This window comes from Carlito syrichta, unplaced genomic scaffold (genome assembly GCF_000164805.1).
Source record: "Carlito syrichta isolate Samal-C Ts95f unplaced genomic scaffold, Tarsius_syrichta-2.0.1 Scaffold288372, whole genome shotgun sequence".
Lineage (NCBI taxonomy): Eukaryota > Metazoa > Chordata > Mammalia > Primates > Tarsiidae > Carlito > Carlito syrichta.
Genome location: NW_007232468.1, coordinates 3583 through 14651, shown reverse-complemented (window position 1 = coordinate 14651; position 11069 = coordinate 3583). Strand labels below are relative to the sequence as shown.

Sequence of the window (11069 nt, the reverse complement as noted above, 5' to 3'; positions counted from 1 at the left end):
ACGGTGGGTGGACGAACGAGTGGGTTGGTAGGCGGGTGAATGACGGAATCGACAGGCGTAATGGCTGCCACCTGGGATGAGCCCGGGAAGCTTATGCCGTAACACACATGGATTTGGCCCCGGCTGAACACGTGCCCTGACTCACGGCTTCCTCAGACCTATAAGAAGTGGAGCTCAGAGGGTCGAGGGGGCAGACGCGGCCACGATGCCCCCATGATCGCCTATGACGCCCTCCTCGCAGCAGGCAACAGCTGGACCGAGCTGTGCCATCGGGCCATGTTTCACTCAGGTGAGACTTCCTTCCTTAACAGTCAGAGGCTTCTAGGGGCCAGCACCCTCTTCCCTGAAGGACCCTCTCGGGTGTCCCAGGACCACAGACGTGGAGGAGCCACCTCTTGTGGCAGCAGGCCCCGGGCAGGCAGGATGAGGCCGAGGTGCTGCTGGCCCACCTCCCACTCCTGGGTGTCACCCTGGGTCCCCCAGCGGTGTCCCCTCTTGGAGCCCCACCTGCCCCTCAGTGGCCCCACCTTCCATGTGCCACGGATCTTTTTTTTTTTTGCGTCAGGGTCTTGCTCTGTCACCCAAGCTGGGGTGTAGTGGCATGATCACGGCTCGCTGCAGCCTTGACCTCCTAGACTCAAGCAGGCAATCCTTTCGCCTCAGCCTCCTGAGTAGCTGGGACTACAGGCATTTGCCACCACACCTGACTAGTCTTACTTTTTGCAGAGACGAGGACTGGCTATCCCTCAAGCCCAGGCTGGTCTCCAACGCCTGGGTTTAAGTGCTCCTCCTGCCTCAGCCTCCCAAAGTGCTGAAATCAGGCATGAGCTGCGACACCTGGCCTCATTCCACAGGTGTTTAGAGCTTGCCTCGGGCTGAGGGAAGCAAGTCAGCTGCACACGGTCGAGGATTCTGAACTGCAGAGCCGGGTGGGGGCTGGCGTCTCAACTGCATACCTGAGCTGAAAAAATACATGCCAATGGGTTAGGAAGGTCTGCACGGAGACGGCTCAGCCCAGCATTTCTCGCACGGCGACGAGCCTTCGGGCACCGTGTCCTCCCGTCTCTCCTCCACACCCTCCTGGCGTGTCGGGGTTCGTGGTGGCGGGATGACCCCTGGCTGCACCTGCGCCAAGGAGGAAGCAGGGAGCCCCCGTCCCTGTCTGTCCACCCCCAGAGTGGGGTTTGGTGTGGGAAGCGCTGCCCACCCAGGGCGGCCAGCCCGGCAGGGTCTCCGCAGGGGGCTTGGGAGGCAGCGGAGGCCTGCGGGGGCGCCCACTGGGACTGCGGTGTGTGTGTTTCAGGTGAGAGCGCAGCCACCGGCACCATCGCGGGCTGCCTGTTCGGACTGCTGCACGGCCTGGACGGCGTCCCCACGGGCTTGCACCAGGAGCTGGAGCACAAGGCCGCGCTGGAGGAGCTGGGCGCAGCGCTGCACCGCCTGTCCACCGAGGAGAAGTAAAGCGTTTCTCCGCCCCCCCTAGAGCGCCGAGCCCTGCTCCGGCCCGTGGCGTCCACACGGCCGCCGGGGCCTCCTTAGGTGTGGGTGAGCGGGCGCCATGTCCCCCGGAGCACCCTGGCCCGGCGCCGTGTGGCCCCTTCCTTCATTGCAGAAGCCCAGCCGCCACATAAAATGCACCGCTTGTCCTGGAGCACGCGTCCCTCCCCCGCACCAAACGCACCGACGCCAGTGCCAGCCTCCACGTGGCTGCTGCTCGTGGTCTCCGGGGCAAGCGCTGTATTTTATTCTGCTGCGGAACTAACGCTGTGTGCTCACTCACATCCACAACGCTAACACACAGGCCTCTCCCGCCTCGGGGCGTCTCCATGGCCGGCTGCGCCCCGACCCACTGCGTGCTGCGTGGGCTGGCCTTGGGCTCCCGAAGGGACCGGCCACCGGCCACCTGCCTGCGGGACACAGAAGCGCTCGCTTAGCCTGCCCACTTTTAATCACACTAGATTCTGAGAGCAGCCTCTCGGACCGACTCACTGAAGAAACCAGGAAAGAAATAGTCGCGTTCCGCCCCGGCATCTCATGGGCCTGCCTCGGCCACGTCTGAGTGAGTCGGTGCATGGGGCGGCAGGCCTGTGCCCCCGCAGCTCCAGGCTCGGGTGAGGAGGCAGCTGTTCCCCGACCACGGCTCCAGTTAAAATGAATCTGGACATGATTTTCCCAAGTAGCATCTGGTGTGAATAAAACAGCGTAGACGACGGATGTTTCGCGCTGAGCTTGGCAGCTTGGCTGGGGCTGTCTTGTTTGTTGGCATGGTCTCGTCCCCAAGGGCTCTCGGAGCAGAGCGAGCGCCCCGTGGAGGGCCCGTCCACAGAGAGGGTCCCGCGTCTCCGCAGAGGTCGGAGCCAGGTGGGAAGTGCTGACTGGTTGGCACCGGGCCAGCCTTCAAAATGCAGGCCTCTTCCCCTGGGCTCTGTCCTCTTCTGTAGGATGGGTGGGTGGGGACTGCCTGAGGGCTTTATCTTCTCACGCAGGATTTCGACCAGTCAATGGCTGGTGGAGGAAGGCAGTGGGCTTCAGGGGCGAGGGTCAGACGCCCAGGTCACAGCCGCGTTGGGCTGCGGCTTCTGGGAACGGCCCCGACTCCCCAGATGCCCCCTCCCTGCCCCCCTGCCCTGGCAGAAACCGCCTGTGTTCAGCTCGAGAAGCAGGCGTGGTGGTGGGGGGTTGTTTTTCAATAGAGCCACCACGCTCCTTTCGTGGGAAGTGTGGAGTCGTGTTGACGGAGGGCTCTATGGCCAGTCTCCACTGCAGGTGGCCACAAAGTGTTTCCGTGTTGTTTCTGAATAACTAAACTAACGCACGCTACTGCTGATGCCTCCAATCAGAAGAACCACAGGTACCCTCCGCGCTGGGCGAGGGCCTCGGGGCCACACTGCCACGTGCTGGTCCAGTCAGGTCCACGGGGGTGGAGCACTGGCTGAGAGTTGTCTTTCAGGAAAAGAATCCCACGCAAGGTAAGCCGGAAGCTCTCCTCGCACTTGGCACGGCCGGCGTACGTGACACGGGGCTGGGTGTCGGGACGCGCAGCTCACCCTTGAGTGGCCCTTCCCTCGCAGCCCTGCCCTGCAGGACAGGGCTGCGTCACAGGAGATGGGGACGCGGGTGGGCCCGGTGTGCAACGGAGAATTAGGTGGTCCACAAGAGTCGGAAAGGGAATCTGTCTGCAAATGGATTACAGGTTAAAGCTCATGTTGAAACAAAATTCACAGCCGTCATAAAATAAAAGCAAAGTTTCCCCAGTTTCATGTTCCCATCACAGAGAAACCCACAGTTTGATGGGAAAGGAAGCCATGGAAAGTACTGAGGCGACGCTCTATTTTGAAAAGCTCAATGCTTGCCAATTGCGCTTTTATGATGGCGTGATTGGGGCACACAGCTTCAGAAATCCAAATGCCACCATGGTGGCCTGTGGCACCCTAGAGACAACAAGGCCGGGGGCTGTTACTCAGCCTTCTGGATACTCTGCACACACAAGCAGGTTGTGCGTGAGAGTCACACTTGCGTTTGCATTATGCACACGCATGACTTCTCTCCACGAACAGGAACAGTGTGGTGTGTCTGCTTTTGGCTTTTCTCAAGCCCAGACATTGGAACCGAACACCAGGCTGGCATTAACCGGCTTTATCAGTCAACATTCAGTTGGTTTTTCTTCACAGCCAAGCAGGAGGCATTGGCGCCAGCCTGGTGCTCGCAGCCACATGGCCACGGGTGTGTGACAGGGCTGTGGCGGGGTGGATCTCGCTGAATTCAGGGGAGCTGAGGAAGGCGGCAGCTGTCAGCTGGTCGGGGAATGTTTCTCTCTGCACCACACACACCTCTACCCGCCTGGTTAACAGTCCCCGTCTCCTCAGCCCCACTCCAGCCGGGGACGCCGCGTTCCATTCTAGGCTGCATCTTCTGCTTTTGATATTTCTGAGACTGAACATTTCCGGGAGCTGACTGTGCCTCACGGTTTAAGTGGGGGAGTTTTTTCTTTCTTCCTCTGAGACCCGTGAGACAAGGGGCGTCTCGCCTCCAGTAGCTCTGGTCCAGCGAGGTGTGGACCCGCGCGAGGACCCTCTCCGGGCACCGGGGCTGGGCCCCGCGTGACCCACAGCACCCCTGAGGCATCTGGCGCTGAGGGTCTAGGCCTCTCAGGCCTCGACAGCAGACAAGGATGCGTCAGAGGCAGGGGTGGGCCAGGAGCGTGGCCTCACGCGGTGGGCAGTGGTCCAGGGCGCGGGGTGCGAGGTCTGAAGCCGGGGCTTGGGTGGGCGCTCCGACTGTGGCTCGGGAAGGCTGTGTCTGTCAGAGGAAACCGGACTCTGGCAGTGCTGTCCCCACAAGCGCACGTGGGCTCTGTTCCTGGGCCCGGGCCCAGGCCCAGCCATCGGGGACAACCACGGAAGCCACCCATGGCGAACAAGTGTCCTGTGGGGAGGGCGTGTCTGTGGGACACGGCGTTCGGACCGCAGGTGGATTTGGATGAAGCCATTTGAACTCTTTGGTTAAGAGCATTTGCATTTATGCTGGAAACCATTTCTCCCCACATCCCTATGCCCGAAAGCCGAGTTAGAGGCAGCTGTGCTGGACGTTGTCCTTCCTTCCTGGTGTTGGTGGGAGCAGATCCAGGGAGGAGAAGTGGCCTGAGCAGAAGGGTCAGCCACCTCCGAGGGCCTCACAGATGAGAGCAGGTCCACACGGGCACTGACACCCACCCACGGGCCACCGCTTGGGGCGCGTTTACGCCCTTGGCCCACCCCCCTACAAGGCAGGCACTGTTCTCCGACCCCTCCGTGCAGACGAGGAAGCCAAGACTCGGAGCCTCCGAGGCCCTTGCCCAAAGCCCAGCAGTCGGCGGACGCGGCGTGGCTGGAAACCCCGCAGGCTGACCGCAGCCTCCTTCCTCAGCTTCCCCGAATTCAGCAAGACCCGCCCCTCCACTGCCCCACCGCACACCCCACGGTCATGTGGCCACGAGCAACCGGCCGGCACCAACGCCTCCTGCTGGGCTGTGAGAGAAAGGCAGCCGAACGCCAACTGTTAGAAGGGCTAAGGCCAGACCGGTGTTCGGTGCCAACGTCTGGGCTCTAAACTCCCTCCAAAGTCCCTCGAAGTAAAGCAGCGGGCCCGGCAGTCCCCTGGGCGGGATGCCAGTGTGCTGACTTCCAGCCAGTGCAGAAGTGAGTCACAAGCATGGTCTGGACATGCCGGAGGAGTCCACGTGGCGCGAGACTCCTGTTGAATTCAGTGAGCCCCTCCCTGCACAGCCCCCGCGGCCCGCAAGCGAGAGTTCAGACAGTGCAGCAAGGACGACACCAGCACGGCCACCGAGCGCTTCCTCGGCGCCAGGCTCGCCACGATGCGTGTCTGACGGGCACAGTGGGGACGTCCCAGGGTCTGTGCCACCACGTGGCCCTTGGGCAGCCGTGGGAACGTCTTCCTTGTGCCCTGAGGAGGGTGAGGGCTCAGCCTCTCTCCTCCCACCCCAGGCAGGGCAGGAAGGAGGCCGGCCTGGCAAATCCCCAGGGGAGACGGCCACACCTCGTCCCCCCACCAGGGCGCCATGGAGCCCAGAGTCCTGGGGGCCTGCTAGCTGGGTGTCTGGGCGTCACAGGATGGCCACATGTGCCTGGGACCGTCGGTGCTGTCAGGGCCCGTGACGCCACACATCACCTGTGGCTCTGCTTCCTTCCCTCCCTCTTAGTGTTTAAGTACTTTCAAACACACCAGAAACTCGGAGCAGCCCAGGTGGCTCCCGTGTGCCCCCAGGTGCGTCACTAGGCCCGAGGCCTTCTCACTTCCGGTCTCTCACCATACACGCAGGCACACACGAACATGCACACGCACTTCCTAAAGCCCTTGAGCACAACTTGCCAGCCTCGTGTCCTTTCACCATAAATTTTAGTATTTCGACACGTCTCCTGAGATAAGAGCATGCTCTCATGTAACCACTGTTTGCTTACTTGTTTATTTTTTAGTTTGTTTATTTATTTTTTGAGTTGGAGTCTCACTCTGTCACCCAGACTGGAGTGCAGTGGCCGCTCACGGCCACCGCAGCCTCGACCTGCTGGTCTCGGGCGATCCTTCCACCTCAGCCTTCCAAGTAGCTGGAACTACAGGCGCATGTATTTGTTTGTTTTTATTATTGTTGTTGTTTTTTGAGTTGGAGTCTCACTCTGTCGCCCAGGCTAGAGTGCAGTGACACACTCACGGCCACCGCAGCCTCGACCTGCTGGGCTCAGGCAATCCCTCCGCCTCAGCCTTCCAATAGTTGGAATTACAGGCTTGCACCACTACACCCAGCTAATTTTTTGATTTACCGTAGAGACGAGGTCTCGCCAAGTTGCCCAGGCTGGTCTCGAACCTGTGGATTCAGGCAATGCTCTCACCTCGGCCTCCCAAAGTGCTGGGAGTATAGACGTGCACCACCACACCTGGCTTGCTGTTTGCTTATTTAAAACCAGGGAATTCAACCTGCAGTCATGCAGAGACCCAATGTAATTGTGTTCCATTGTGATACCATGCACCGTGCTGCGCTGTATATTCGTGGCTGTAAATGGTGCCATCGTTTCATCAGTGTGCTTTTTCTCTTCTTTTTTTTTGAGTCAGAGTCTCACTCTACAACCTGCCTCATTTGTGTCCTTTTTAATCTATGGATTTATACCCCAAATTCATCACCGAAGCTCACTGACCCCCTGCCCAGCCAAGCACTCACCAGGGGGCTGAGGGAGACCCCTAACTGGGCGTCAGAAGAGCGTGCCAGGCCTGATACCCACGTACTTCTATCTCAGCAGCCAACGCCCAGGCCTCCATTCAGCCTGGGTTGACGCGTCACCCCTTTATCAGTTGCGGCTGGTCGGCCTCACATCCTTCTGTCAGCGGCTCCAGGTTGACTAGACACTCCCTCGTCAGTCACGGCTGGTTGAGTGGACACCCCTCCATCAGCTTCTGCCATGACCGCACGTGATGTTCAGATCCAGCCCTTGGGGTAGCCTGGCCCCGACGGCTGCCCGTCAATGTGTAGCCAGATTCATTTCCAAAAAATGCAACGCTCAAGTCCTCTGGCGGATTCAGTAGGTAACTGTTAACTACCTTCTTCACAACGAAAATGGGAACCAGGCTGGGTGCGGTGGCTCAAGCCTGTCATCCCAGCACTTTGGGAGGCCAAGGTGAGAGGATTGCCTGAGCCCAGGGGTTCGAGACCAGGCTGGGCAACTTGGTGAGGCCTCGTTGCGACAATAAATCAAAAAATAAGCGGGGCGTAGTCGTGCATGCCTGTAGTTCCAGCTACTTGGAAGGTTGAGGCAGAAAGATCAGCTGAGCCCAGCAGGTCAAGGCTGTAGTGGCCTTGAGTGTGCCGCTGCACTCCAGCCTGGGCAGCAGAGTGAGACACTGACTCAAAAAAAAAAAAGAAAGAAAGAAAAAGGGAAACTTTAACACGTATTTGTTACTTGGTTTTCAGAGAAGTGTTTGCTACAACCTTGACGCTTACAAAGTGGGACCCACAGTCAGTAGTGAAGTGGGCCGTGTCTCTCCCTTCGCCATAGTGACAGGTGCTGGCTCACGGCCGCTCACGGGCCTCTCTGGACTTTCTAGAAAGTTCTCCATGGCTTGGTGTTAGATCTTCTTATTCATGAATCTTTTGAGATGTATGAAGAACGGTGGGAGCCTTGGCTTAAAGGGCCCTGTGTTATCTAAAACCCATCTTGTTACAAAGCAGTTATGAGCCTAGACTAGTCCTCTCTTGGAGAGTAACTGGTGCCCTTGAGAAGTCACTGAGCCTGGCGAGCCAACTGCCACATCTTTAAAGAGCCGTCAGCTGTGGGCATCAGTTATTAAAGGTCCTTATTGACCGGGCACCGTGGCTCAAGTCTGCAATCTCAGCACTTTGGGAAGCTGAGGCAGAAGGGTCACTTGAGCCCAGGAGTTGGGAGACTAGCCTGGGCAACTCAGTGGGAATTCGTCTTCACACATACAAAATAGCCAGGCACGGTAGCCCCAGCTCCTAGGGAGGCTGAGGCAGGAGGATCACCTGAACCCAGGAGGTTGTCTGTGGTGAGCCCCTCGCCCTCCCTGGCCTGCCTCCTTGGCTGTGAGCTCAGAAAGGGCTGGGGTACAGCAGAGCCTCCGATGTCCCCTGCCTACTAGGGTGTGGCAGGTGCCTGGACAGGTCGGGCCAGCAGGGTGCTGACCTCCCTGTGAGGGCCTCGCGGGAGGCGAGCACAGGAGAGGCCGCCGCAGGAGCGAGTGCCAGATCCATCCGCGTATTTGAGGCTGTCCGTGTGCTCCAGGTGAGAGCGCAGGGAACCGGCCTATGCTGGGAGGGACATGACAGTCATCACACAGATCACGTCCCCGGCAGACCTGGAGTCACCACGAGACGCGTCCGGCCAGACAGGGACATAGCGCCCCAGAGCGCAGTGGGAGGCGGGGCTGAGCCAGGCAGGGTCTCGGCTCCAGCAGGCGGGGGCAGCTGCCCAGGCGTGTCCTGAGGGGGCCAGGCAATGGCTCCGTGCCTGTGGCCAGGACAGGGTTCCTTGGCTGTTGGCCGGGGGCGACAGGCACGTGGGTGTGTCAGCGAGGCCGTGCACGGCATGGCTGCGACGGGCACGTGTTCCCAGCAGACCCGGCTGCGGCGTGAAAACTGCCCCAGGTGTCCCTCGGAGGACATCCAGGCTCAGGGCAGCCGCCTGTGGCTGCAAGCACAGCAGGGCCGTGCTGTCAAGGCCTCAAGGGCCAGAGGGCCCAGGAAGAGGCCTGGTGGCCAGGGGATGTCAGTGCCTCCTCAGGACAGGCTGGGCCGGGCCGTCTGCACGGGGAGGGCAGGGTCTGCCCCGCCGTCTCCACAAGGCAGCGTCCCGCGCCCGACCGCAGTGGCCTAGCCTGTCTCCCGCACCGCGACGGGCTCTGGCCTCCCCGCATTTCCACATGTGCTCCGGGCGGGTGGTTGCGCCCGCTGTGTCGGCCCTGGGGGAGGACAACCCACTCGACCTGACTTGCGGCTCGGCAGAGGGACGCGTGGTCACGCTTGGTCACACCCGTGCTGCTGGGTAGGCAGCGGCTGCATGGGCAGCTGTGGGACTTGGCGGGCGCAGCCCGACCCGCGCTCGACAGGAAGCTTCGTGGCACGGGCAGCCAGCAGCCCGGAGCAGCCCCAGGCCCGGCTCACCCGCTCACACAGCGTGACTCCTGGGACGAGGCACGGCAGGAGGCTCAGAGGATCCGGAAGTCGGGGGGCTGGCCATCTGGGGGACAGGCGGCCAGAGCACCCTGTCATCCTGCGGGAGGCTTGCCGAAAACCCTGGCTCTTCTCTGAGTCACCGGCTTCGAGGCGCCCTGCGGTCCGTCCCGTGTTCCCCACGAGAAGACCGACAGGTCCTTATGGGCCACCATGCAGGGTCTGCAGGCCCGGGGCCTGGAAGGCTGGCCGAGGAGGGGGCGTCTGAACGGGGCTGTAAGGGGCAAAGCGTGGCCAGGCATGGAGCTGAGCAGCAGGCTGGAGCTGGCGGGGGGGTGAGGAGGGAAGGGGCGGGCGCCCTTGAGGGCCGTGTGCAGCCTCAGGACAGTGAACCCGCAGACGTGCCAGGTCTGCTCCTCGAGGCTGACGCTGGAGAAGCAGAGGACACATTCCCGCCCACGGGGCCTGCATCCTGGTGGGGAGAGAAATGGCTGGTCTGAGGCTGCACTTGAGTCTCAGAAAACGGCACGTGCTGTGACCGCAGTCACACCGCAGGTGTGCCGTGCTCGGCACAGGCTGTGGGCCCTGAGCGTGGAAGGCCCCGTCCAGGGAAGCCTCCGGGCAGAGCGTGTTAAGTCTGGAGCAGCCTATGCAAAGGCCCTGCGGTGGGAACATGCCCAGCCGGCTCCAGGGACCCCACGCTGGGGCTGCGGTGAGGGGAGTGGGGAGGGCAGACGCCCGCCACGACCATGAGCAGAGGGGGTGCCCGGCTGGCTGTGATGGGAGGGCGCTGGACAAGCCTGGGGCCGGGCAGCGGGGAGCGCAGGGGTGGCCAGGCCAGGTCCAGGGCGAGATTCACAACAGGGACTGCCAGGCACAGTGGCCTTCAGAGGGAGGCTGGCGGCCTCGGCATCGTCTGAGCCCCGCAGGGGCCTCCTCCCCGCAAGGTGCGGCTCACCCGGGAGGGACCCTGGCGCGGCTGGACTCCCTGCCCCTGGCCTGGGAATCCGAGGAGACGCCCATCCTCTGAGTGAGGACGCCTCCAGATGGGCGGGAGAGGCTTTCGGGGCTGGCAGAGAAGCAGCGTGATGCCCCAGAGGAGGGACGCGGCAGCACTGGGGACCCCAGTGCCCCCTGTGGGCGTGGCTGGGTGGGCGACGCCTTGGGCACACCTGAACCTACAGGGTTCACAGACCGGACGTGCTGGGAAGAGCGGAGCCAGGCTGGGCCCACCACAAAGCCGCCACGTGAGGAGGACGTGCGGCAAGGGGACCCGAGCGTGGCCTCGTGACACCACCGTCATTCGACGCTGGACCACCCCAACAGACGCCCGGCCTCGACACGGCCGAGCTCAGGGCAGTGGGTGCTTTAGAAATCAGTGGGGGCCAGACACGGTGGCTCACTTGTAACCCTAGCACCTCGGGAGGCCGAGGTGGGAGGACTGCTTGAGGCCAGCAGTTTGAGACCAGCCCGGAAAGCATTTGAGACCCCCATCTTTACGCAAAGCAAAAATCAAAGTATAAAAAAATAACCAGGCGGGGTGGCGCGTGCTTGTAGTCCCGCCTACTCAGAAGGCTGAGAAAGGACGGCCTGAGCCCCGGAGGTCGAGGCTGCAGTGAGCCGTGATGGGGCCCCTGCACTCCAGTCTGGGCAGCAGAACGCGATCTCATCTCAAAAAAAAGAGGCAAGCATGGTGGCTCACACCTGTCATCCCAGCACTTTGGGAGGCCAAGACCAGAGGACTGCCTGAGCCCACAGATCCGAGGCCAGCCTGGGCGACTCGGCAAAACCTTGTCTCCACGACAAATTAAAAAAAGAAAAGTAGCCAGGCATGGCGGCACACTTGGAAGGCTGAGGCAGAAGGATCGCCGGCGCCCGGCAGGCCGAGGCTGCA

The 11069-nt window shown here is 61.5% G+C and overlaps 1 protein-coding gene across 1 annotated transcript; it reads left to right on the top strand.

The window, feature by feature from the left end:
• Positions 1 to 156: 156 nt before the first annotated feature.
• On the top strand, positions 157 to 1461 carry LOC103255738 (protein ADP-ribosylarginine hydrolase-like protein 1; the record flags this gene model as incomplete). The annotated part of the gene is made up of 2 exons (XM_008053690.1): positions 157 to 289; positions 1304 to 1461. Coding segments are annotated over 2 exons (291 nt in total), but the record flags the coding sequence as incomplete, so codon positions are not given.
• Positions 1462 to 11069: the final 9608 nt, after the last annotated feature.